Source organism: Chlamydotis macqueenii, chromosome 4 (genome assembly GCF_036417535.1).
Source record: "Chlamydotis macqueenii isolate bChlMac1 chromosome 4, bChlMac1.mat, whole genome shotgun sequence".
NCBI lineage: Eukaryota > Metazoa > Chordata > Aves > Otidiformes > Otididae > Chlamydotis > Chlamydotis macqueenii.
This window is the reverse complement of record NC_141559.1, coordinates 28,964,944-28,991,862: the sequence shown is the minus strand read 5'-3', so window position 1 is coordinate 28,991,862 and position 26,919 is coordinate 28,964,944. Positions and strand designations below refer to the sequence as shown.

Genomic DNA, 26,919 nt, shown 5'->3' with positions numbered 1-26,919 from the left:
GTTGAACATAAAAATGAGTAGAAGCAAAATTAAAGTAACTTTACTTTCTTCCTGGTAAGAAATGCAAAGCATAACAAAATACCATAATGCCAAAAAGTCCTTGAGTCATCTTTTTTCAAGAGAAAATTATTTTTATACCTATTTTCATATTTTTATACCTTACTTACTATTTTTACTTAGACTATTTTTATACCTTATTTTCAACCTATCAAAGCTGCTAGGCGTACATTTTTTCTTTGTCAAAACTTACTAATGTAAAGTGTAAATTGTATTTTCTAAATTAGGCTTGTATTGCGAGGAATTGCTATCCTTCCCCTCTGAATTATTATAATTTCCCTAAGTCGTGTTGTACATCAGTGAATGAAGTGATCTGTCATGGAATTCCTGACAGGAGGCCATTGCAGGAGGGAGATATTGTTAATGGTAAGTGCTCTGAAAATTAACCACCTACATTTCTACCTTCTAGTTAAAGCATGCAGTAAGGTGAGGTTTCACTAGCACGCAAGGTGATTGGAATAGCTTCTTAAAAGAGGCCTAAAAGAGGCTTTTGTCCTCATTGACCAATTAACCTCTGCTCTTTACGTATTTAAATTAACTAGTTTATTTAATAAAACAATTGGAAACATTTGGTCCACTTTAAGAGCTTTATAATTCTTCTGTCCTGGTCTGTGCCTTAGTATATAGTGCCTGAGTATTCCACTTGTTGGCTAGGTTCCAGTTGTTCCAGACTGAATAAATAGTGAATAAAATGTATATTGAATTATTCAACTGGATTAGTTCTGTGTGAATTCTTAATTAGATGGCTCTAGATCCTTAAGATTTTGAGCATCTCACAGCCTGAAAGTACCAGCTGGTTTTTATTCATGGTACTCAAGGTACTTACACCTTCTTGGGTGGTGAGGGATACTTTTATAAATTAGTTGACAGTTTTTCATTTTCTTACTCATTTCTTCTTTGTTTGGCAGTAAAACTTAGTGACATTTGTTTTGTAGAAACATTTGCACCTTTTTATTGCATTTGTTTGCTTTTCTCTTATCCATAAATAAATATCCAGCATATCCTAAGGTTTGGCCTACCTCTAGAAGCAGGTTGGAGTCCTCTTAGATTGATATATTTGATATATATTAACATGCAAGAATAACTACTAAGTCTACAGCTCTGTGCTGTGGGTACCAGACTTTTCAGAACAAGTCTCATGATTGCTGCCCTTTTCTAAGTCAAGTTTGGTCTGGCTGATAGCTCTGAGCTTTGGGCTACACGTAACCATTTATCCAAAGCTACTTTATCTTTTTTTTTTTTTTAAATTTCAAAGATGATGCCTTTGCACAGCACTCTGTCATTGCCAGCTTTTCTGGCATTTCTGGAGTCCAAACTAAGAAGCCAGGTTAAGCTTACTAGGCTGGCTTCATCTTCACAGTACCTTACTTCTCCACTAGTGCTGAGACTGTACCTCAGCACTAGAAAACACCTTTTATAAGAGGGTTTAGTCATACCTTTGTTCACATCCCTGCCCTGACTGCACTTGCCCAAGCCTTGAGCCTTCTGCTTTGTTTTGATGAGTAAAAACTTGTTTACTCTTTTGTAGCTGTTACAAAACGTTCCACGTTTTGTGGATTGAATGAGCATTTCCCATGGGCTCAAAAGGCTTGCCAGTCTTGCAGGCTTCCTTTTGGTAAGGTAGTGGCTAAAAAGACTCTTCAAAAGGAGGAACAATACAGAGTACAGAGAAGGAGATAGAAAAACTACTTTGGAGGGAATGTGCCCAGTGAACAATGGAGAGAAGTGCCCCTCTTTCTCTTTACCTAAGACTTTATAGTCTACTGGAAGTAAAGGGTGGCCATATCAGAGTCCAAAACAGGTTTTTAGAATCACAGGAAAACATCATCTAGGAGGTACTGGCAGGTGACATCTGGTTCAACCTTGTGCTTCAAGCAGGACATCATAACATTTTGTTATCATACTGTTCCCTGGGAGCAGATTCTTGAGCAAAGCTGATCTCTCTGCAAAGTGAGATGTTCTGGCCAAATCTGGCAGCATCAAGAGAGTCTTGTGATCATGTGGCCTATACAGATAGCCGCTTTGCAGCAAGTAGTCTCAACACTGTGCTGAGGAGCTCTGATACACAGTTCACAAGAAACTTATCTGGATAAGTTACCAGGGTGCTGGTTTCTCATAGAGTCCTGTTACGTTACGAGATCTTGCACGCTGGTCAAAATGTTCCAGTGGTCCTGTGCAGTCACGCAGTGAGTGTAGTATAACTCTGCACATGTGTGCATCCACAACAGGCAATACTGGTTTTGTGCAGTGTTAATTTTTTTCTTAAATGTTTGCCAGCAGTACAGATTTACTGTTGACACCAATGTTTTTTTCCTCATGTTTCCTATCAAGGTCTCTGGAAGTGGCTCATGTATGATATTCCTGAAGTATTACTGTTCAGTAGTTTCCTTCATGGCTATTTACCTGTGAGGGGAGCTGCCTGTGGATTTCTTAATGAATAGCAGTTCAATAACTATTCTAGTGGTTTTGGTACTCTAGCAGCTATTAGACCTACCATACTACTGACAAAGTCTATTAAGCACAGAAGTGCCCCTTCTACCACGGGAAGTCAACTCAATATGCAAATCTAGAATATTTTGCATATGTTTACTATATATAATGTCTATATGATGGCAGGTTTTAGTTTTTTACTTGTCTACTATGAGAGACAGGATACTACAACAGATGACAGCTATGTCTAAACTGGTAATGCTGTTCCCATGTTTTGTAAAAGGACTGTTTGAAACAAGCATCTTGCATGAATGTTCTTAATCCAAAAAAGCATATCGGTTTTTTTTAATGAGTTAAACTAAAAAAGATTTTTTTTTTTCTCATTAAAACTACTTAGGCTGCTGTTTTTTGAGAATGAGGAATATCACTTTTCATCAAAACAAGTTTACATGCCTTTTTAAATTTAATTTCCCCCTATTAGTGCTGGAATTAATTCTAAGAAAATATTTTAACCAGGTAAATCACCATGAAGCAAAGAGCTTCTCTTGGTTTTCTATTTACATAGAAAACCAGTCATAAACTTGCTGTGTCTGTGTTGTATTGCAGTGGGGTTTTTTCCTTCCATGTTTGGGTTTTTCAAAAAATTCAGTCAAACTGTTGACCAGTGAAACACAATATTATTAATTAATTCTATAAAAATTACAGTGTAAGCATGAAAGAATTGATTCTGCTGGAATAATTTACATCTGGGATTCTTCCAAAGTAATCTTATAACTTCACAATTACAATAGTACATTTTTACATGTGTGTGTTGTCCTTTCACAAATCAAGAGACAGGAAATGAGACATACAGTGCTAATATTACTATATGCCTCGTATTCTTTGCAGTGGATATCACTGTCTATCGTAATGGCTACCATGGAGATCTGAACGAGACGTTTTATGTTGGAGACGTTGATGAGGGTGCAAGGAGGCTTGTCCAAACAACTTACGAGTGCCTAATGCAAGCCATCGATGCAGGTAAACCCTTTGGCAAGGGCCTGAAGCATTATGGTTTTGGTTCTCAAACATGAGCGCTCATATTTGCTGTTACCCAAGAGTGACTTCTGTTGTCGAACACAGAAGCGTTAGTGTGTGTCACCAGCAGATGATGTATATTGTGTAATACAGTGATTCTTCAAATGGCACAGTTCTGTGGGTGGTGGTTGCAACTTTTACTTGAAATGTGGGTTGACAAGGAAAATGTAATTGATACTGAGCTGGTCCACATATGATGATATTTACATGGAAACAGCGTTTTTGGACTATTAGATGAATAAATACATCCTTGATCTGAGTAGTTTAGAGAATGTGAAGAACCAAGTGTGTTTTGGGAAACTGAGGTATGGCTTCCTACTTTTATAATTTGTATAGTGTTGTGCAATGAACTGATAAGGTAAAACACTGTTCGAACACTTAAATGTATCTCTTCACTTCTGCCAAACCTGATGGTTATTTTGAAAGGATAATTATGAGCTCTTGATTTTAAACTGTGGGAGTGTGCCAGAGAAGACAGATCTGTATCCTTCGATATGCACAGAACTTTAATTATGTTGCTTAGATATAACTCAGGACAGCTTCGTTAAGACATACTATGAGATAGAAGGGTAGCTAGACTGTGTCATGTTTAACTTAATTCACAAAGGAATATACTAAATTCTCTTAGACAAACAGAAAACAGAACAAAAGTCTTCCAAGTCCCTGGCAATATTTCTATTGTCTGTATTTTATATACCCAGCAGCTTCTTAGCATCTCCAATAAAATTTACTTACTTCATGGCCTCTACAGGCTGAAGTTTAAGGTATGTATGAAGGCTTAAAGCTTACATTTAATCGAAAGTAAATGAAAAAGAATTATAATGAACTTGTTTTGGTTAATCATTTGGAGGTAGCTAGCCAAGCTGAAAAGACAGAAATCTGTATGAATGATGTATTGTGTATGCATTGTACGATGAAGAAAATACTGCAGAGTTGAGCTGTGAAGAATATAGATTACCTGCGTATGTGAGATTACTATTCTGAAATGACCGCTTTGTTTTTCAGAGCTAAATCAGAATAGTGTTTATCTTTGCTGCTGTATGTTGTCTCTTATCTCTTATATCCTGCCTTTAATGTGTAAGCTATGACAGAAATTCACCTTTATGTTCGTTATAATGAGATTTAAATTCTCAGCATAACTCTTCACCAGCTTTTTAAATGCTGTAACAGGTTTTAATGGGTTTTAGACATTCCCTGCTAGTAGGGATTCTGGCAGCATCTCTGCTGTTTAAAAGGGTCGCCTCTCCCCTGTTTAAATCATCTTGCTTTCTCGACATTAGACTAGCAGAGCTGCATGAGAGAGAGAACCAGAAGGGTCCTTGCTGCATTGAGATGAGTTGCTTGGTATGGTCAGACCTGCAGGAGATGGTACTACTTCACAGCTATTTAGCACAAAACCAACAGATGAACTTTTCCTCTCTTCCTCACTGTGTCTTTTTTTTTTTTTTTTTTTTTGTATTTTGGGAAAAGCATGCACATTCCAGTAATCTAAATTTCTTGTTATTTTCTGTAAATTCAGCTTACTGATTTAAGTTGTAGTTGTTTACATTAGCAGAGAATTGAACTAAATGGCTTGCTTCACGTAAAGTTTTAGCTGTGCATGTGAACCCTGCTTAAGATGGCTCCACATAATCACACAACATCTGCCTCCTGAAGGAACAGCATATATTTAAGGAGTTGTTAATGATCTTGAAATAGCATTGGCATTCTTTTTTTTTTCTTTTTAATGGCTTAAGGTTGCTTTTGGTATGCATCTTAGCTGATGGATGAGGCATTGTTACTTTTGTGGTATTATTGCTCCCTTGTCCATGTACTCAAAGTGAATTTTTCACACCATTTTAATATTTCAAACTCTTTAAGACTTCCTGAAAGGATTGTCAAAAAAGTTAGTCCTGCATATGAACATTCTTATTTGCTGTAGCGTTGCCACTAAAAATCTTGTCTAAGAGTAGAGAATAAGCATTTTGTCTTTTTTTGACCCCTTCTTGGTCCTTCACATATAATCATTTTTCCTCTTTATGTGCACTTTTCACGTAGTAGTAGAGAGATAAGTGTATATTAAAATATAGTTCATATGTTCATTGAAAGAAGCACTGCAACTCTGGGTTTGACAAGTTACCAAGTACTTTGAAAATCTTTTGTTGTCTTCAATTTCAAACTTCAAAATCCTTTTAATATATGAACACTTACATCCACAAAAAGAAGAAAATAGTGTTCTTGTGAAGGAATATCCTTCCTTCTCTCTTATTTCCTCTTTTACATGAGACAGTTTCCTCCTTCTCTCATGTTATTATGCTCACTTACACTTGGTGGATTAAGTGATTATAGGAAGTTTAGTGCTAGAACAGATGGCCACACAAGCCATGAGTGCTACAGAGCTCTAGAGTGTTTGATGGTTAGTTATGTTGAAGGAAAGTTTTATAAATTTTCATCTATCTCTTTTAATTTTGCAGTAAAACCTGGTGTTCGGTACAGAGAACTGGGAAACATTATTCAGAAACATGCTCAAGCAAACGGATTTTCAGTCGTTCGGAGCTACTGTGGGCATGGAATCCATAAACTTTTCCATACGGCCCCTAATGTGCCACATTATGCCAGTAAGTATTTATTCCCTTTGGGATGTCCCGTAGACCAGAAGTGGTTTGCAATGAATGCACTCAATTTACTTCTTCCTTATATTCTAATAAAGTAGCATGTTGCCTGACAGCTACCAAGTTAGCATTTTTGCACTTGTGAAATATTTTTTTTTCTAAACTCTAGACCATATGAACCTAAGTAAGGTGAATATATTATATACTGAGACTATCTATGTGTACACGAATAGTTAGTGTTAGCTCTTATCTGTACTGGGTAAGTGCTCAATGCTTTTTTTTTTTTTGCATGGATTCCCAAATAATCCCTTAGACATCCTTGTCTGACATGAATAGGCTAATGTTTCTGTCCTTAGAAGGTATAAGCAAAAACATACTGCTATTTCCAGATGTAAATAAAAGGCTTTTTGAATGGTATAGATGGCTGTTGTGCCTGAATCTGGATGCTGTTATGTTTCACTTTTCTTTATTTGAGTGTTGTGATCTGGTGTCGCTGGAAACTTCTTTGTAGTGTGTGGTAGAGAGGAGGAATGACCTTGCCCCACCAGGTTCTCAATTTTAGTTTTTGGAAATGGCTATGTCCTCGTGAGAATTTTTCCTAGCAGAACTAAGAAACAGCGTTTAGAGAGGCAAAGGAGAGAAGCGTAAGTGCCAGTGGACAGCTAAGGGTAGAATAAATATCGTGAAGCAGTGACAGACAGTTCACACCTACTTCAGCTGCAAAGCTCCCCTAATAGGACATTTATTTCCTCCGACCTGGCAGATGCTTCCATCTGTCAGATCGGAGGAGTTCAAGCTCCTAATGAGCTTTAACACAGGTTATAGTTACAGATTATAATCTATCAGTCCCTGACTTTTCATGTCATCATCTTGCTAAGTTATTTTTTTTCAGAGAACAGAGAAAATCTGCTAATCATAGGGTAGAAGAGTATAAATTTGTGGTATTTACTTTTTGTCGTGTAAAATGAAGAAAATCTGGATTCTTTAGAGATGGAGGGAGTTTTATACCACTAAAATGCAATCTGAGAAAAAGGAAATCACTACCTTTCCAAACTGTTGGGAACTTTGAACTTTTAAAAAGATTATTATTATTTTTTAATTGAGCCAAAAATGTCTGTTGCCAAAAAGGAAAATGCTGGTTTTATTCAGGTATTTTTAAATACAGATTCACAGCAAAAGCAAAGTGGAAAGACCTAAGGGACTTAAAGACTCTTGGAGGGGAAAAAAAAAGAAAGCTGCTTCTTATTTCTGGCTTATTAACAAAGGATTTTTGAAAGCAAAACCATCATTTTATAAGCCCTTAAATCATTTAATAAAATCGTATAAACTACAGGGAGTAAAGAGCAAAACTCATTCAGATGCAGAAGACCAGTAACTTAAATGTAAGTGTTGAAAGCAAGAAATATCAGCAGATGATAGAGATAGAGGCAAGATCCTTTAAATAAAAGAAAAATGTTCTGGTTGCTTTTGTCAGCTTGATGGCTGAGATTTTTAAAGGATCTAGGTGATTTAGACCATTTCATAAATTTACACAATTAGAGTAGACTAGGGGATGGGGAATCCGTATGTAAGAACTGATGCAAATTGTCCACAGCAGTGAAGGATGTTGGAGCTAATGGTTCCTGTGCAGTACTGGAGTTTGTTCCAGCTCTTGCATGCCAGGCTGAGTCAGATCTAAGCTGCAGTGCTGTTCAAGGCGAAACTGGGCAGAGGAAAAGGGCTGAATGAAGCCTTTCTTCAGTCAAACTACACTCCTAGAGATGTGCTGTGCATCAGTTCATGTGCCTCCACATAAACATTTTTGCTGTATATATCATCAAAAAGTTCCAGTATTATCGTCCTGGGTGCCTTGACATTTCTTACATTTTTATGTTACGTAAAGAAATACAGCATTATCACCCTGACACCACTATGACCCCATTACCCAGAGTAATGACGGGGGCAATGTGTCTTTCATAAATGGAATCACAGGATTACTTAACTGCTGTCATATTTTGACAATTGATTGGAGCTAATGGTTCAGTGGAAACAAATTAAGAGGTTTCAAGCCTCATCTGAAAATCTTAAGTGCTGCTTATTTTTATTGATTTTTTTTAAATGAGGTTTTTCATCATAGAAGTCTGCAGAAATTCCTGTATTACATTTGTTTGGTGTTTTTACAGAACTGGAATTGAACTCCAGTTGTCGGCAAGAAAGACAGCAATTAATTTTAAGCGCCTTGAGTAAACATAGCAGCGTTGGAGAAGAAGGAAAGAACTAAGGGAAAGATTTATGTAGAATTAAAAATGAACAAATGAATGGGTGATCTCTGAAGGGCTTTTCTGATTTCACAGTATTCCTGCTGTATCCTTCTAGGACAAGGATTCGTTCATTTACTAAGATGGGACTACTTTTTCTAACTTGCGTATTTATTTTATTGCAGAAAATAAGGCAGTTGGAGTCATGAAGCCAGGTCATGTATTTACAATTGAACCAATGATCTGTGAAGGTGAGCAATTTAGCAGTAGAGTAAAATGGTTACTCTTGTTTACTATTAAGTAGTGATAGAATAGGATGCTGGTTCTATTCTAGATTCTTGATAGATTTTTTTCATTTCTTTTTGGGAAACTGATACTGTTAGTTAAAAACAGTCAAAAAGTCATAATTTATGTTTTTAGGTGGTTGGCAAGATGAAACATGGCCTGATGGTTGGACTGCGGTAACAAGGGATGGAAAGCGATCTGCCCAGTTTGAACACACGCTTCTGGTCACCGACACAGGCTGTGAGATCTTGACCCGGCGGCTGGATAGTATTCGTCCTCATTTCATGTCTCAGTGATAGTCTAGACTGAGCTGGTGGATCTGAATGATACATATATATATATTTTTTTTTTTTTTGTCTCTGTACTATGCATTTTTTTAAGAGTACAGAATAGAGCAATTTCATCATTTCCTTTGTTCTCAGTGATTGTAGATAAGAGGAGTATCTTGAAGAACCTGACCCAATCTCTAGAAAAGCAGAGAAGAATTTAAAGAATTTCCTGCTTTCCTCCTACCTGCAACACTCACACTGTATTTTTCTTTTTTCTTCAATATCTCTTTAGCACCTTTCTTCCAATTAGACCCACAATTGCTTCTGTTGCTGCCATGATATTAGCTAGAAAAGTGTGGGTAACCTTTCCCACTGGGACTTGGTATTTTGGGATCCAGGTTTTTTTCATCACTTCAGTGTGCCCTGTCTCTCTTGGTATGTGAGTGGCACCTGAGATTTTAAGCATTTCTAGTTCCAAAGACTTGCTCCTGCTTCTTGCAGATATTGTTCTCAATGGGCTGGGCCTTGTTTATCAGTTGAGGAGGGGGCAGAAGGGAGAAAGACATGCATGTTGCCAAGATTAGGCTGCCCTTACCTTTACTTCTGTCTCCATCTCTGCTGACGGCCTCTGTGGTCACTGCGACTGTAGATGACACACTGTGTTAATGGCAGGACATGTTTCTCTTGCTGGAGATTTGATAGTATGGGCTTCCTACAGGGAAAATTAATAATTTCTGTCTTATATGCAGCTCCCTGGAATAAGCTGCTTCTTGGTGAAGCAGTATTTGTGGGCAGTCTCCTGCTCCAAAAGCTTGGTAAAGCTGATGTATCAGATTTGCCTAGGTAAAGGAATGAAACAAGAACCAAAAAGATCCCACAAATCATGGAATCCCTGTGTGTGTTAACTGTGGGGCATTTTTAAAGGTAAATCCACAGCAGCTGTGGGGGATGGGATTTGCAAGACTTAAAGCGAAATGAGTATATATCTCAAAACAAGTCTGAGTGTGAGAAAATGAAACGCCTTCAATGCTGTATTCATTTTCTTTTGGTAATTTCTAAACAGGTCATTTTTTCCCTCTCAGTTAAGTGAGTTTCATGCTTTTGGAAAGTCTTATGGGGGCAGCTATAGAAACTGATCTTTTTTTCTGGGACTGGGTATACAGTGGGCAATCTTAGTCTATATACCTCTTTATTTTCTGTTAATGAGTCATGATGAGCTGGAAACTGTCATGTTAAGGAGTGTGGATTCATTAAGCCTCTCTCCTCTCTACCCTTCCATGCCCACTTCCTTTCCAACATCATTGGTGTCTCTGCTGAGGGAATTTTTTTCTTCTGAATTGTCATGAAAAAATTTTCAGACCCCATTGCAGACTTAGTCTTACACCAGTTTAACGCAAGAAACAGTTAAACCAATGCAGACATTAAATCATACAATCACGGGCATAAAATACACCTTTTACAAGGTGTCTGGTGAATTTGTTGCCACATTAGATCCAAGCGTATGAGGTACAGCATACCCTTGGCTCCCCTTGGCACTGCAGAATTTAGGTGGGGGAAAGGGGTTAGTGCTTCGTAGAACTGGGCTCATGTGTACTACCAAATAACCAAATTTGCCAGAAAATGTCTTCTCTGCCCTGAGTGCCTCAGACCTCTGTTGCTGTAAGAGTATCATTGCGATGTTTTCATTACCTTTCTTACTTTTAATTATGCAGTAAAGTGACCTGAAATGATGCATATAGAGTGTGTGTACGTGCGTATGCGTGCGTGTGTGTATAGATTTTAACAAAACAGACTGTAGTACTTGAGTGGAATTACCTGTGCTGAATGAGGTGTAATGTATTGAGGAGATGACTGCCCACCATATCATTCACTTGAATGGTTACAACGGTCTTGCCTTTTCTATGTGTGTATGATGGGGAGGGAGGGGAGTTCATTTTTGGTCTATGTAATAAAAGTTGCAGCTGCTTTTAACAGAAATAACTTTTTTTTTTTTTGATCCAAAACCAAACATAGGACTCTCAATTATATCCAGGTTTGCTTGCAGTAGTGCAAGCCCTACTGGTAGATGCATGCAACCAGTTAAAAATCACCCTTAAACCTGCATGTATGCCACTTGGATACCTCTTTGTTGTTGCACCAATACAGCCAAATTTGACACTGAATGTTTTTAACATAGGTAACCTATGATGCTATGCATTTCTGCTTATAAATTGAAATCACAGCATGAAAACTGTTTATACTGAGTTCATACTACTGCAGTGTTTTTAAACAAGCGGAAAGCTTAGTCAGCATCTACACCAGTTCTTTCAATGTGAGACAGCACATCAGCCTGGAGAACAAAACTTATTTAATAAAAATACTGTGAAAGGCTATTTTTTCAGCTATCTAGCTCTAACTTTGCTTGAACATGACACACTAGACTTGTGCTGACTGGATTTGTGAAAGGATGTATTTCTGATTCTTACAGAAGTTACTATCCACTTAAAAAAAAAAACAACAAACAAGCAAAACCCCAAAACAACAAAACAAAAATAAGCAAACACCAAAACAAATTAAATCTACTTTCTAATGATTTTCAGGAATTGTATACAAAATTGCCAAAAACACAATCCTGCAGCTATTTCTAAAACAGTCTCTTGACGTTATTTTCCCTTTCCTATCATATGAGTGTAGAAACTCTTCATGATGTTTTTGCAAATTGACATGAATATTTAAGAAGAGAAGATCTGGTAGCTAATGTTCAATAAAAGTAACAGCATGAGGAGAAAAGACAAGCTGCATCTTTTATACAACAGCCATTAGAGTACATACACCTTTCATGTACAGTCATTTGGTGGAAAGCTTTTGTCCACTGAGGTCCTTACAGTTGTTAAGATGGAGTTCAATACAGTACCTTGATCACCACGAACGGGCTCTTGTGTTTGAGTCCCTTTGTTAGCTGAGCAACTTCAAAGAGACTACTTCAAACATGCTCCATTCAATCGACCTTTGCAGGACAAAGTAGTCTGAAAACTTTGCTACATAATGGCTTGGACATCAGTTCTTCAGGCTGGGAAGGAGCTGCAAGTCTTTGACCTGAGTGCTGTGGTATCACTAAGTGTCTTTGTTGTTGCCTTACCCTGGGTAGTGTAAGAGTAGCTTTTCACAAACACTCTAAGGTGCAGGTTCTCTAACAATGTAACGCAGACAACATAATTGTACGGTCTTGATTTAGTCTGTACAGCCTAGAGGAACAACTATTATGGTATAAATATTTTAAATCTGATAGATCCTGTTGGGGGGGTAGTTCTGTTAAGATGTTGAGCTAATATTCTGTTGATACCATCTTGTAGTAATAGAGTACTCTTGCTGGAATGGCTTATTGACGGCAAGTTTTCTACTGCATTCTCTAATGTTCAGCCAGGGTTTCTGGAGCTACAAGGTACTGAGAATCACTTTACTGCCGTATTAGAGGGCTCACTTTCCAGGTACAAATTCACTTTTTATTTCTTCCAGATGCTCAAAATTGAGTTCTAATGACATTCAAAGGAGTTTTAACTTTGTTGTTTACTCTGTCTGAAATGAAGTTACCAATGCAGCAACCTCAGCTATTTTCAGAATGCTCTAGGGATATCTTTACAATGACAAATGAAAAAGATGTAATTGTCTCTGTGGTATAGCAGCATCTTGGGGTAAGGCAGTTGTTAGTGGTGAGAGGGAATTTCTTCTAATAAGATTACTGTCTGCATTTTGAGTTCCCTGTAACAATTGTTTTGACCAGGCTCCCTTAAAACATGAAACTTCTCTTTTAATCATCAGTGTTCGTGGTTCACTGAAAAGCACTGATATTTTATGGATATAAAGTTTCTTTAACTAGGTAGCCTTTCTGCCTCTGCTTTGCAGTCCATTTTTGGCTGGTCCTTTGTGTTTTCCTCTACCTGTGGCACTTGTTCCAAGTTTCAATTTAAAGAAATTTTATTCAGTCAGAGCACTTAAACTATAGGAAAGAAAAGACCCTGCAACTCCAAGATAAAGACTTAACCTCTCCTCCTCCAACAAAAACCAAAACAAATAAATCCCACAAAACCCTGAAGCCTTCATCACACAAGGCCGTTTACTGTTGTTCCCGTGCACCCCTCAACGTTCCTTGCTTCAATGGCAGGATCCTGTTCCTAGCTAAAAAGAGGGAATAATCCCATGCTGTTTGTTTCTTAAGTGTTGGCTGCAAAGGCTGCTTCAATTGCCAGGAAGTTTAAAGAAATGAAAAAACTGTGCTACTGAGGTCTTAGAAGATACCACTGAGGCAAGCGCCTAGAGTACTCTATGCTGTCATCTTTACAACAGGCCTGCCTACAGCTACTGTAATGAGCCAAACAGGATATGGGGCAGAATATGGACTTCCCAAGTGAACATGGGTACACCTGGACACTTAGGTCGTACATACCACCACAGTCTGCTCTACGTGCTCTACAGTTGGCTTCAAGGTATACCTAGATGGTACATCCTTTGTGGCCCCAGAACAGACTCAGAAGCTTGACAGCTGTTGCAGTTCTTGCCACTCTGTCAGTACAGTTACAGCACACCTCAGCTGCTTCTCAGCCCAGCTGTGCTTAACAAACTGCCTGTGTAATGAATCCCACATCATTCACTATGAACACACACAACGTGAAATCACTAGAGAAAAACAGTGGGACACAGCAATCATAGTTACAGTCTTAGTGCTCAATAATTCCAACACTGTGTTTAGAAATTAGCTTTTATTGAGTAGACAGAGTTAGGCACTACTGAATTTGAAGAACAAGTACAGAAATAGAACTTCCACAACCAGTGCTAATTATGTAACACTACTCAGTGGTTACCAGTTTTTTGTTATTTAATATTCAGCATGCTCACTCTAAGATACATTGTCTTCCTAGTCCCAGTGAGTTTTCATTTTCATGATTCTACCCATTATCAGAAATTCCATTATAAGAGGACAGTTACCATGCTGCTGGCCAACTGGAAGGTCCACATTTGGCTCTAAAGCTTTAGGACAGTTCGAATGCTTAAAATAGAAAAGAAAAAAAAAAAGTTACCAGTAAGTTCATTTTTCACTCCTTCCTTCCCCTCCCTTTCATTGCTGAGACAACTGCCAGAACCAGGAACGTACTTTAACTTAACTTCTATCTCTTATAAGAATGAAGTTACCCTTATGCCTATAATATTTATTAAAAATCCCGTATAAGAATGGGTTAGTAATGCTTGTTGCCTTTGGTTTTTTTTTTTAGTCTCTACCTCAGTAAGATATAATCAAAATGGAAGCTTTTTCAAACTACGTGAGTGTCAGTTTTCAGTAGCTAGCCAAGAATATTGTTCAGGAACATTAATACATTCCCTCTTTTGATTGCTTTGAGAATTTTAAGGAACTTTCATTATTAGTTTCATAGGATATGCTCATGTAGCAATAGAGCACTTAAATGATACAAAAGTTTGTAACTGGGAAAGGGGATCAACTGCTGGATGAAATTTGCATAGATGCAGTCTTTCCAATTTTAAAAGGATAAATGCAGTTACTGTTAACTGACTTATCCAAAATAGGAATACATACGAGAGAAAGTAGATGAAGTTATTACTTTTGAGAAAGTTATATACAATACATCAATACGGATTGAGATCAAATACAAAGACCACGATGGTCTCTTGAGATAATGCTGGTAACTATTTATTCATGTGCAGATGGACCTAAATATGGATAAACAGAGTGCAAATATGCAGGAAGACATTTTCTTTTTTACTAGAACATCTCTCAATTTTTTTCTTTTGTCCACCTGCTGATTCTTCCCTTCATTCAAAACACGTTCTTAAAAATTACGTGACCTAGACTACTAATAGGCTGGTTTCTACTCTTAGAGGCACTGGTAGCTATCTCATTAAGAGTCTCTGAATTTCCAACAGATTACAGAGCACCTCATTAAAACTCTCATTTAGAAAAGGCTTGCTCTTGAAAAGACACAGCAGGAGAAGTTCTAACACACCTCAGGCTAAAACTCTCAAATCCTTTCCCCTTTTCTGTGTTGGATTTTAACCTGCGGCTACAAGTTCTGCCACAGTATCCCCACACTGGTCCCCATTTTCCCTCAAGCGCATCCGTGCCTATATCCATACTCGGCTTTACAAAGATCACCCACCACATCCTCTGATAAGAATACCCTACTTTGCTCTGCCTTTGCCGGTTGATCACTACTTGCAAAGTATACTGCTGTAAGGGCAGCGAGGCTCATCACACATCCAGCAGATTTTTTACCAGCAAGTAGGGTCACTTCAATATGCAGTGGAGCTGGACCCTCACTAGGAAGTTCAATACAGCTATGGCATAAGTCTGCAGTGTGAACACTCCAAACTGCCGTTGATCTTAATAAAGGCAGAAACTGCTGTGCGTTAAAAAGCACAAACCGATCACATAGAAGTTCTACCCCAGTTCGAACTAGAGAAAAAAAAATATTTTAAAAGGTAGCACATTAAAAGATCATTCCAAGTGACTGTGCTGATAATCTATCCTAAATAGTTTGAAAATATACCCAAATCTACTATTTAATTAAAACAGACTAATAGCTTAATGACTTGTAAAAATGTATTAATATGAACTCCCCTTCAGATTCTTTACATTTCTTTTTTTGAGAAAGGCTTCTAACATTGCTAAAACATTCTAAGACTAACTTGTCCTCTTTATCCACTTTACGTACTTGTGTTATTTCCCTTATACATTGTTCCTTGCTTTTTACTCTCTGCCTGTGTTTTGCCATGTGCAAAGAAGCTCAGAGAAAGTGTATTTGTTTCTCTCTGAATGAAGCTATGTGTATATGTCAGCCTTTATCCTCCCTGTTTAAAACATGACAGTGAGCGGGGAAGCTATATTTTGACAGTGTCTTAACAAGAAATGTCTTCTACACCTTTCAGTATTATGAACATTACCTCTTTCCTGTATGCATCAGCTCAAAAGCCTCATTAATTTTGTCAAAAGGCAAGGTGTGAGTCACAAATTCATCAACCTTGATCTTTTTGGACATGTACTCAGTCACCAGTTTCGGTACACTGTCTACGCTTTTCCAGCCTGAAAGACAGAAAGCATGCATTTGTTTTTCTTCTTTCCACCCACCGCAGAAAACAGAGAAAGAAAAAAAAAAATACAACCTTTACACAGGCACTTCCATGATAAATACAAAAAGGAACTGAGATCAGTGACATGTTTGTCCCTGTTGCTCTGGGCAGGCAGCAAGGAATGCAAGAGAACAGCTAGGTCTGACAAGAGCACACATTATCCAAACACATAAGCACACCAACCTTTCACTAGGTATATCAGCATTCAACATAACAGCAGCCCTCAACTAGGAAAGCATGCACAAGGCATCTCTACCAGCCTCTCTGTATCTTTATAACCCAACTGAGTTTTCTATTACTTGGGAAAAGGGCAGTGTAAATAATATCAAGTTTGGATATTTCCATGAACTTCAACAATTACTGAATCCCCAAGTTATAAGTAACTGTAAAAGTCTCATCATGTTTTTGGTTCAACAGCAGAAAAAGTCTATCAAGTACTTGTTGCTTTTTATGTTAAAGCTTTTTATAGCACATTCCTATGTTAACCCCACAATTTGCTCAGTGATTAAGCAACACAAACATGTTTATGTTAGTTCCCATCTCCCCAAGGACTAGGTCCTTTCACTGGACCAAACTGAACCAAACCTTCACTTGGTGACAAAGCAATCCCTCCAGCCCCTCCCCAGTCCTTTAGTACTAAATAGCATACAGTTATATTCTCTCTTCAAAATATGTGAGATATCATACCAATGTGTTTATTTCTAGCCTGTCTGTAGGAACATCAGATTTTAAAAGTCTCTGAGCCACCCGATCTAGTCAAAGATGTCCCTGCTCCTTGCAGGTTTGTTGGACTAGATGACTTTTAAAGGTCCCTTCCAACCCAAAGTATTCTATAATTCTAGGAAAAGTCAACATAGCATTTATGAATAGCCTGTCAGTAGTAAATTTCTTGCACAAGCAAAAGCAAGGCAGTGTCTTCTTCCCACCTTTAATCCATAGTACATTATTTTTATCCCCATATCAAAAGACAGTTACCTCCAAACGCAGTGCCTTTCCATGTCCGCCCGGTTACTAGCTGGAACGGCCGTGTGGAGATCTCCTGACCAGCAGCAGCTACTCCGACTATCACACTGACTCCCCAGCCTTTATGGCAGGCTTCCAAGGCAGCCCTCTTCACAGATGGATAAGACAAAGCAAAGTGTTCATTGCTAATGTTTATGCTGCCTGGACTGGCACAGGTTGCACCTCCTTTCCCCCAGTTAATGAATCACCACATTAGTATGTATGGAATAATAAATACACTGAAAATTACTTAAAATTTTCCATTGGTTCAGACTTATACTGTTAAAGATTCACTTTGCTCTTTTTATATCCTATCTGTCTTCCACAGAAGTCACTCTGAACTCCCACTGGCAGTTGGGATAAACTATAATCAGAGACAATGTAGATCATGTTACTGACAGGTAAGGAATGCTGTTGTAATTCCTGAAAATCTGTCCTTACATTTAGTAATATGTCTGCATCTCCGAAGGTTAAATTAATTATTTGGGGAATTAGGGAGATACCAAGTGGTCCTTGAGATTTTACTGTTCATTGTACAATATATTTTATGTGGGTTTTGTTAATTTTTCAACTGTCAACATATGAAAGCTCAGAATTTCAAAGAACTCCCATGAAGGAAAAAAGTTTTTAAATTATAAGTGCCATTTTCGACCTAAGAAGTAGCATCTGCTTTCATTACATAATTAGGATTGGATGTAAATTTGCCTTTTTAGTCACAGCAGTTATCATTGATATTTTAAAAATAAATAAATTAGTATGACACGTTTTCTGTAACAGGCAGCTCATTTTGCTATTTAGCTAAACAACTAAGTAGCAGCTAGTTATCCCCTCCCTCTATAGATCATTATTATGCAAACACTCACCATGACTCCAACATTACCAATGCACTCAAATGAGTAGTCTACACCACCATCAGTCATCTCAACCAGCACCTCCTGTATGGGCTTCTTGAAGTCTTGAGGGCTAATGCACTCAGTAGCTCCAAACTCTTTGGCTTTGGCATACTTTTCCTTGTTAAGGTCGATGCCAATAATCCGCGATGCTCCTGCTATTTTACAGCCCATAATAACTGCCAGCCCAACTCCTCCTAAACCAAAGACAGCACACGTAGAGCCAGGTTCCACCTAAGAATAAGAAGAGAGCCCTGAGCAACACAGAGAAAATTAATCCCCCATATGAGGGGGAAACACAGGTTAACAAGTCTGTAATGAAGGAAACATAGATGCAAATATATATGGATATAACACTTTATCACTTAGGTAAGGGAAACTCTACAGGAGTTTCATCCAAAAGCTCTTCAGGTACTGAGCTTTTCTTTTTGTGCAAAGGCAAAATAAATAATAAAAAAAAAATTCCCATAACCTGTCTTAGACTCATGCAGTCACCTACCAGTTCTGCCTCACTCTGAGCTTCAAACTACCAGAATGACTTGCAGGAAGATTACGATGAATTGGAAAAGTAATTTATGTGCAGCTGGTATCAAAAGGGACGCAGAATCCGCTACCTGGATTTATACTAAAAGGCATCAGGCTTTTCTAACCTGATATGGCCTTTATGGAGAAGTAGAAATTCTTAGCTAAACTTCATCAGTTGACGAGGAAGGAGAAACAGAAATTTGGTACATCACATTTACAGTCCTAATCTAGTTGCTACGATATCTGTGTACTTTGGCCATAATATAGTTACAGAGAAAAGCCAGAGGCAACCACAGCCTTTACCTTAGCAGTGTTAACAGCAGCTCCATAGCCGGTAGAGATGCCACAACCTAGCAGGCACACTTTATCAAGAGGTGCTGCAGCATCTATCTTGGCTACTGAGATATCAGCCACCACAGTATACTCAGAGAAGGTGCTAGTCCCCATGAAGTGGTAAATCTGCTTTCCTTTGCAGGTGAATCTGCTGGTACCATCAGGCATGAGTCCTTTCCCTTGAGTAATTCTTAAGGCAAAGACAGGAAAGTATAGTCAGAGTCTTAAGCAGTAAATGCTCTCACCAGACAGTATCTGTTAAGTATCACAGAGATGCAGTTGCATACTTGCACCATTATTTTTAAATCATTCCAATAAACCCAGGTGTTCACAGGAATTACATGCTAAACTCCTAAAGCTTCATGCTGTTAATTCCTCCATGGAAGCACTGAAAGAAATGGAGTTTTATCAACATGTTGACCTTGCTGGCCCAGTGCTAACTGCTTGTGCCACAGTACCACACTCCCATCTTCACCTTCTTCAGTACACTTCCCTTGCGCAGCACCTATCAGTTGTGTCACTGGACGTTTTTGCTTCGTTTTGGGAGACTTTTTTTTTTTAAGAACGGGAAATGCAAATTTAGCTGGGAAACAGGTGTTAAGGGAAAAAAAAAAAAAAAGGAAAAAAAGAAGAGTTTTCTGTATAATTCTGTACCACTTGACAGCATTGGTGCTGGGTCCAAGAGCTTAATTCCCTGAAGTAATTCCCTTAAGTAAGGATTAAATACAGAGTCAGAGCATTTATGTTTTCAAAGCTGTGGACACAAGCTAGCAGTTTACACCTTCCTGTACATGAGAAAAGAGAAACAGATTTATTTAAGGGCAAAAAGGAAAAGATGTTTTAAGGAAGAACAGACAGTAGTGCATAACTGACGCCTTAAACCACGTACTTTCCAAGTCACTAAATAAAGCATCAAGAGATTTACTTTTCAAAGATAACTCCTGTCAGTTACTTTTGATGTCAAGAGTGTGAGAAGATAAAAAGCATACAGACCTTATCTTCTGGCATAGATTTGTTTTGGGATTCTTACAGAACTTGCATTCTCCACACTGCGGGATGTACAGAGGGATAACAGTGTCCCCTAAGAAAAAGGAAAAAAATACTCCGTGGCTAGCTATTAAGTCAAGCAAGACATTAGGAAAAAAACTGAAGTTACTACATTTTCATTGGTTTTATGTGAGTTTGTGTTCACTTAAAACCTTTGTGCATTAAAAACTGCTTACAGTATAGAATAACATTGTTTACAGAGAGTGTTAGATTAAACACTTTTTCTCATGTCTGAGCAGAGACAGTTGATCAGAAGTTCATCATTCCAGAACAAATAGGGATGCTATTGTAAAAAAAAAAAACAAACAACCAAACAATCCCAAACCAACAGTAAATAATGTGATTAAACATTTTAAAGCCCTTTAATTAAAACAACAGGTAACAACTATCATTTGGAAAAAACCCTCTTCTAACAATACTGGTCCAATTTCAAGTAAAATTGGTATGCTGGGATCTTTCAAGCACTAAACCAAGAGCACATTGAATAGATCAGCGTTGTACTTCACAAAGAGAAATCTACACAGCCATACACCCCAGAATCATTATATTAACTCCTGCAATACAGCATTTCAGTGGCCCAATTTGACCTTGTAGTAAAGCAAAAAGGAAGTCAGAAAACTTGTAAGGTATTTTCTTACCTGGCTTTACTTTGGTTACTCCTTCCCCAACACTCTCTACAACTCCTGCTCCTTCGTGACCCAAGATCACAGGGAAACATCCTTCGGGATCAGCACCACTCAGAGTATAGGCATCGGTGTGACAGACAGCAGTGGCAACTATCTGTGAAGAAATATATAATCAGAGGCACCCTGAAGAACAGAATAGTAGCACAGATCTAAATATTAATTCTTGGTCAAAAATTCACAACAATTGCTGGGATAAATTAATAAATTCGCCAATCCTGGCAGCGCTTGTGATACAGCCAACATAAGTTCACTCCTGGCAAGGCACAGAAGCAGCAAGTCAAGGCACTTTTTCGTACTTTGAAAAAGTAAAGTCACGATAGTATATCTTTTCCCAGTTCCATCAACTAAATTCTGATGTTGAAACACGTAGAAGATGACATCTGGTTTCCTAAATCTAGAAATCAGTACTCCAAGTTATCTCAAAGTAGACTGGCATCTCAGATTTGAAGTTAGTCTCTTAAAGGTAAAATTAGCAGAAAGACCACACAGAACTCTCAGTACTGCATAAATCCAGTTTAAGTCTTAAGCATCATGCAGAGACCCTTTCCATAGAGAGAAATTTCACCTTCATGTATACTTTTTGGCAGATAACGGCTACTGGAAAGTCCTGATCAAATCAGAGACTTGGGCATGGGGAATCCAAGAGACCAGTCACAGCTCAGCAGCCAGCAACTTACAGCCTGACTGAAATAAAATCCAGCATGTTACACTGCTGCAGCAGGTCACAAGCTGCTGCCCTTCAACCAAGATCAAGGGTGTTCCTAGCTCAGATGTTTTGTGGGAGCTTAGTCTGTAACAACTGGAATTGATCCCCAAGGCTAGCCATGATCTCTAGACCAGACAGTGAAGTGAGAGCAGTAGAAATTAAAGGTGTTTTTCATAAACAGAAGATCTAAATACCTTAATGTTGTTCTCTGTAAAGCTAGCTGAGATACTAATGAACTACTGCTATCCATTCAACATTTCTTCTGTTGGTACACAAACTGTTCAGCTTTAATACTTAGTCTTCCAAAATACAACAAGCTAACAATTAATTGAATTACCTTGATACGAACTTCATGGGCTTTTGGTGGAGCAACCTCCACCTCCTCAAGAGAGAGAGGTTTACCGGCCTCCCAGGCAACAGCAGCCTTGCATTTAATAACCTAAAAGATAACAGCAACAAAAAGAAGACATCTGTTGTGTGTTTTGTTTTAAATAATTCTTGTTCAGCCAAGTGAGAAAATGAGAGAAACACTACTGGCTTTTGGAAAAAATGCCAGATCTGAAATCTGTAATTTCAACACAAAGGCTTAATTGCCCTACATTTGCTTTCAGGAAGCTAAATAATAGTGAGTGAACCAAGATTTGAAATTCGGATGTCATTCTCTTATTAAGCAAAAAATGCAATAAATCCAGGAGTGCTTAGGAGAGACTCAAATACTGCACTGAGATAGCCATGGTCCGAGACCCACGTAAAGAGTGAATTTCTTGGTCCTTATCAGGACGGCTTCCAAGTAGGATTTTGGCAAGGAGATGTGTCTGCACACAGCTGACATGCAAAACCCTCCAGTGATGCACAGGGACCAGACAGATTTTGCTATACGGTTATTGTCAGCGTGTTACTGTGCAGTAACACCTCTGCAGAGCCTGCGTGGATTACCACTAGCAAGTCTTCATTCACTGCTCTCAGCACTGTGACAAATCCTGCTCTGTAACCACACCTATACATCCCAGGAAGGTTTTCAAGCCAAATGGTGCAGAGCCTGGATGAAAGAGCAGGATTTGTGGATCTGTAAACCCAATCCTACCAACAGGTACATATCCACAACTGACTGAGGAAACCAGCAGGCACTACAGCAGTACAATCCAGAGCAGCTTCAAGCACTGCAAGGGTAAAGTACCCTTAGAAGTCAGTTTCACAAAGCATTGACTCTGGGTCTGTCCTTCAGGACAAAGCAGGCAGGGTATCAAATAATCTGAATTTTGCTTTCTGGCAGACACAACATCTTTCAGCAAATGCAACATGCAATAGCTTCTTGCAGGACACACAGACAAGTTGTGAAATTAAATTCAAGACCTTATGTACACAAAACGTGATGAGGAATGCTTTTGCAGACTAGACTGCTTTGGAACAAATCCCTTTGCAATCTACTCCAGAACAGCATCTATGTATCTTGGAATAATTCAGTTATACCAGAAGACTTGCACTGATTTTCTTCCATGCAAACAGGCACTGTTACGACAACTGGAAAGATGAAGCATTTCACAGAATGCACTATAAACTGATATAAGAAGAATGACATCGTGTGCATTCAAACTAGCTGTGGTGTTCCCATGGAATCACTGAAAAGGGACTACTGCAAAATCCCAAGACCAACATACAGTCATTCAGCCTTTTTGATATTTCACTGCCTGGAAGGAAAAAAAAAACCAGCACCAAGACCACGTGTTGAGCTTGCCAGGTCTGATTCCTGCGTGCACAGGAAAAAATAATGGGTAGTTTATGACTTTCTGTAGGATTTTTCTTGCACAATAAACAGCACTGGACTTTGCCAGAACCAGTTAACACCTTCACTGTACCTGAAATGCAGACATTTACCTTGGCGTAAACTTGCTAAAATAAATACTGCCAACCCTAAAAGGCCTGAAGTTTTGTAACAGAAAACAGGTACCCATTCCTACAGCCAGCAGGGGCCTAGATTGGACAGAAACACCCTAGAACCATGGATTCCCCTTGCCCTGCTTTTTATAACCTGGGTAAATATTGTAAAAATGCACCAAGTGCGACATAGTAACTAACTGTGGAGTCACAGTATGAGCATTGGGTCATAATCTCTAAGTGTATAAAAGATTTTGCCAGAAAATCTAAATTCAAGGCACAAAGTGCAAGAGGTAAATTATTCGGTAAATCATTTACTGGTTTTCAGTCTATCACTCACCCTCCCCTCATCTCACACAGGAGACCGCACATTCCTAAAATCTGAATTTCCACAAGCTTAGTTAAGCAGAAAAGTCTCCTTACAGGATAAATTTAGATCTTCCTAAAACTAACATTACACATCTGGATGTGTATTTTGAAATAGTAACTGATTCAGAAACTTGCAAGGAAGCTGCCTTTTGAAAATGCAATCAGCTCATACAGCCATAAAAGCTGCTGGACTACTCAGAGTGGATATCAGAAAAGTTCTATTTTCTGACCTTTTGATATTCAAAGCTCTCCACTGTTGCTTTGCTGATCATCTTGAAGCCAACAATCGAAAAAAACCCCAACTTTCACCAGTTCTTAAATTTCTCTAGTAATCTATTAGTACAGGAACGCAACTGTTGAGTTGCTACACACATGATCAGCTACATCACTCAAGATGGAACCGAGCTTTTGGCAGTGACAGCAGCTGTCCCGTCCTCTCTGAAACCACTGCTGGCCCAGAACAGCCTTCAGCATCTAGACAACAGAGACCACCCAGCTTGCTCACACCAGAGCACTGAAAAGCTGCACAGAAATTAAAGCAGTATTAAGTAAGTTTGGACGATCGTGATGTTTTGAAAGCAAGGCAGCAAGCTTTCCAGGCAATGGTTTGGAGAGCAAGCAGGATCCAGGGTCTATTGAAAACAGACCGGTAGCGCCGCTGGAGAGCGGCCTCAAGGATCGCTCTTGCTGGGAAGTGGCATCTTCCCAAATATCCATGCATTTTTCTTTCTCCCACTGAACAGTCACAGGAAGAAAACACAGAGGGTGAACTGTGCTTACCTATTTCCCCCAGCCCACCCACCTCAGCTGACAGTACCCTCTGTACCCCCCTGTGTAGCAACCGAACCTGCGCAGAGGAGCCACCGTCTTCACAGGCCCCTGTGCAAAGTTATGTTTTTCTTTTCCTTCAAGCTTATTAAGTCACATCTGTCCAAAGCCCATAGGGAACCATGCAGGCCCAAGGTCTGCTGCTTGTTCTTCCATCCCCGCGACTAACAAAACAGCCTAAGCACACAAGCCGAACCCTCAGATCCAGAAAACGTGCCCGGGGGCTAGTCATAACACACGGCGGGGAGCAACGCATGTATTTTCGCTCCTAGTCCTGCAAATGGTTACCGCGGGGCCCTCCCACTCGCAAATAACGGCACCGATTCCTGCCGCACGCCTTAAACGCGCTGGACAGGGGTAAAGAGACGCCAGGCCGACCCCCCGCACCCCGATTTCCGCTGGCGCTGCAGCGGGCGGGAGCAAACAAATCGGCAAGGGCCCGCAACCCCGGGACGCGGAGAGCCTCCCCGCACGTCCGGTCACCGGCGCCGAGGCCAGGGCCGGGCCGGGCTCCCCCTCCCGCCTCGGCCTCCCTCGTGCTGGGCTGCGGGCGCCGCGCGGGCCCCGCCGCACACCCCGGCGAACACTCCGCCGCGCGCGCCCGGCACCCTCCCCCCCCCCACCTCCCCGCGCGCGCGCGCGCCCGCCGCCTCACCCCGCCGGCCATCGCGCGCAGCTCCCGCTGCCCGGCGGAAGGGAAGGGGAAACCCCGCTTCCCCCGCCGCGCATGCGCGCTGCCGCCCCCTGTAGGTGGTGCGAGGCGCAGGGCGAGGCGGCCGTTGGGGAGCGGCCTGGCACTTTACCCTCCTCTTCCCCCGCTGGGATGGCGGGGCCGGAGCGGCCGCAGGGAATTACAACCCCGTTGCAGCGCTTTCCCTCCTGCTGAACCCCGGTGCGGGCGGGGGATCTGGCTGTTTCCTGAGGGCTTCCGCGGTGTTGTGGCTGGTTTATATGGCTCCTGACGGCGGCGTTAAGGTGTTACAATGCGATCCCCTCAGGCCGGCAGGCAGAGAAATGTAAACCTGCCCTGTGCGCGTCCCGCCCGCTCCCCCTGCGGGAGAGGCCCCGTCGTGCACCCAGCCCGGAGACACGTGCTGGGGATACACGGGTGGGACCTGCCTCCATGTCTCCAGTGGGTGTCCTTTGCACCTGAATCCATGCGCAGCTGGCTAAACTGGGGTGGTGGAGGCTTTACTGGGCAGCGGTGTCTTTCTGGCGGGGTGAAAGAAGCCCCTGTCCAGTGAAGCCAAAAAAGCTATGATAAAAGAAACTTAATAGTCCATGTAACTATTAAGCAGGTATTCTTTATTACAGCGCTGCGCACACGGGGGATCGCTCCTCCAAACGTGTGCAACGTGTTAAGGAACAGGTACGGTATTTATGTATCATAGATACACATATTCATAGAATTCCCGTGGACTTGGTTGTATATTCATTAGGTTTCCAATAAATTAATTGTTATCATAAGTTTCCTCCCACGGCAGGTTATTCCCCGGTCTCTGTGTCCATCCTGTGTCTGTTCTCAGGAGCCGTAGTCTCTCTGGTGGTCGTTTTTCTCCTCATCCCTGTGTCCAGCTGTGTGGGTTCAAACCTTTGTCCTGCTTTGTTCTTGCTGCCAGGGTGGTTTCTTGCTTACTTGTCTTTGCTGGTTTCCAATTTCCTTGGTTATTCCACCCTATCAGTTGGTTCTAAACTTCTTAAGTCCCCTTATCTTGGTTTCAGCCAGTGTGTCTGTACCCCCTCAGGATGTTCCCATCTGACTTATCTTAGCTCCTGCCTAGAGCATCCTGAAAGTATCTCGTTATGTTAAGTTTATGACTCTACTGTTCTTTCTCTCAAGGTTAGTAGTTTATATTTTCACATAAGAGTTAAATTGTTAGGCAGGGTTCCTGCTAGGCTATATATTTAATAATTTTATTATTCTGATTAGTCTTTTATTCTTCTAAATCTCCTCTTCACCAGTGTAGGCTAAGGGGTCTGCAGTGCGATGGAAGTTTTGGCAGGGACCCCTGACATCCCGTCTGGGAATTGTTGAAGCTGTGACTACAAGATGAGATGGTTAACCTGCTCACAATGTTTCCTTTTCTGAAGAACCTTCTTTCTGCAGGCTGGACAGGAAGGGCTTCTTGTGAGGTCTGCAGACATGGCTGTGTAAGATCAGGTAAACAGTTTTGAGTGGGCTGTTGGGATTGGTGTTGGTGCTTGAGGATGTTAGGGACTGAAAGAGTTAACGTGCACTGACGTCTCAAACATGGTTGTGGCTGTGGGCAGGGTGCAGGTAGGAGCAGGTAACAGGAGGTGGAGAGGGACTTGAAGCCCCTCAGGCCCCTGTTACATAACGACTTGCCATATGTGGCCAGGGGTCACACAGCGGTCATCTGGGGAAGAGGCTTTCGACCCCCCCTCACATTTAGTGCCTGCTTTGCGCCTGCGCAGAGGGCTCAGAACTCTCTGGAACCAGACCATACAGGTCTTCAAGGGGCGTAACTGGAGGCGGGGCTGAGACTATAAAAGACCCGGCCTCAGGGAGCTGACTGTGACCCCCTGCCTGCCCCCCCAGCTGCCAACTACCCTGGAAGATCGTTATGGCTGCGGG

At 40.4% G+C, this 26,919-nt stretch overlaps 2 protein-coding genes across 2 annotated transcripts in view; one reads left to right on the top strand and one right to left on the bottom strand.

Annotated features, from left to right (window-relative positions):
* The window catches only part of METAP1 (methionyl aminopeptidase 1), a 28,530-nt gene extending 17,604 nt beyond the window's left edge, over nt 1-10,926 (top strand). Inside the window, exons 7-11 of the mRNA XM_086746376.1 lie at nt 285-423; nt 3,376-3,507; nt 6,018-6,161; nt 8,578-8,643; nt 8,813-10,926. Of these exons, the coding sequence (XP_086602502.1) occupies nt 285-423; nt 3,376-3,507; nt 6,018-6,161; nt 8,578-8,643; nt 8,813-8,973 (642 nt within the window). The 3' untranslated portion in view covers nt 8,974-10,926. The remainder of the gene's footprint in view (nt 1-284; nt 424-3,375; nt 3,508-6,017; nt 6,162-8,577; nt 8,644-8,812) is intronic.
* Nucleotides 10,927-13,667: 2,741 nt separating this feature from the next.
* On the bottom strand, nt 13,668-25,029 carry LOC104476138 (alcohol dehydrogenase class-3). Its single transcript, XM_086746377.1, has 9 exons — nt 24,979-25,029; nt 21,589-21,690; nt 20,498-20,639; nt 19,806-19,893; nt 18,783-19,002; nt 17,928-18,188; nt 17,038-17,173; nt 15,877-16,015; nt 13,668-13,969 (listed from the first exon to the last, which is right to left on the bottom strand). The coding sequence occupies exons 1-9, from the start codon at nt 24,988-24,990 to the stop codon at nt 13,945-13,947; spliced, it is 1,125 nt and encodes a 374-aa protein (XP_086602503.1). The 5' UTR covers nt 24,991-25,029; the 3' UTR covers nt 13,668-13,944.
* Between the last annotated feature and the right edge of the window lie 1,890 nt (nt 25,030-26,919).

What these genes read in the sequence shown, in the direction of transcription:
- LOC104476138 (XM_086746377.1), bottom strand. An exon ending in CCCATGAAGTTCGTATCAAG is followed by an intron (nt 20,640 to 21,588) that starts GTAATTCAATTA and finishes ATTTCTTCACAG; the next exon opens with ATAGTTGCCACTGCTGTCTG. An exon ending in CTGCTGTTAACACTGCTAAG is followed by an intron (nt 18,189 to 18,782) that starts GTAAAGGCTGTG and finishes TCTTATTCTTAG; the next exon opens with GTGGAACCTGGCTCTACGTG.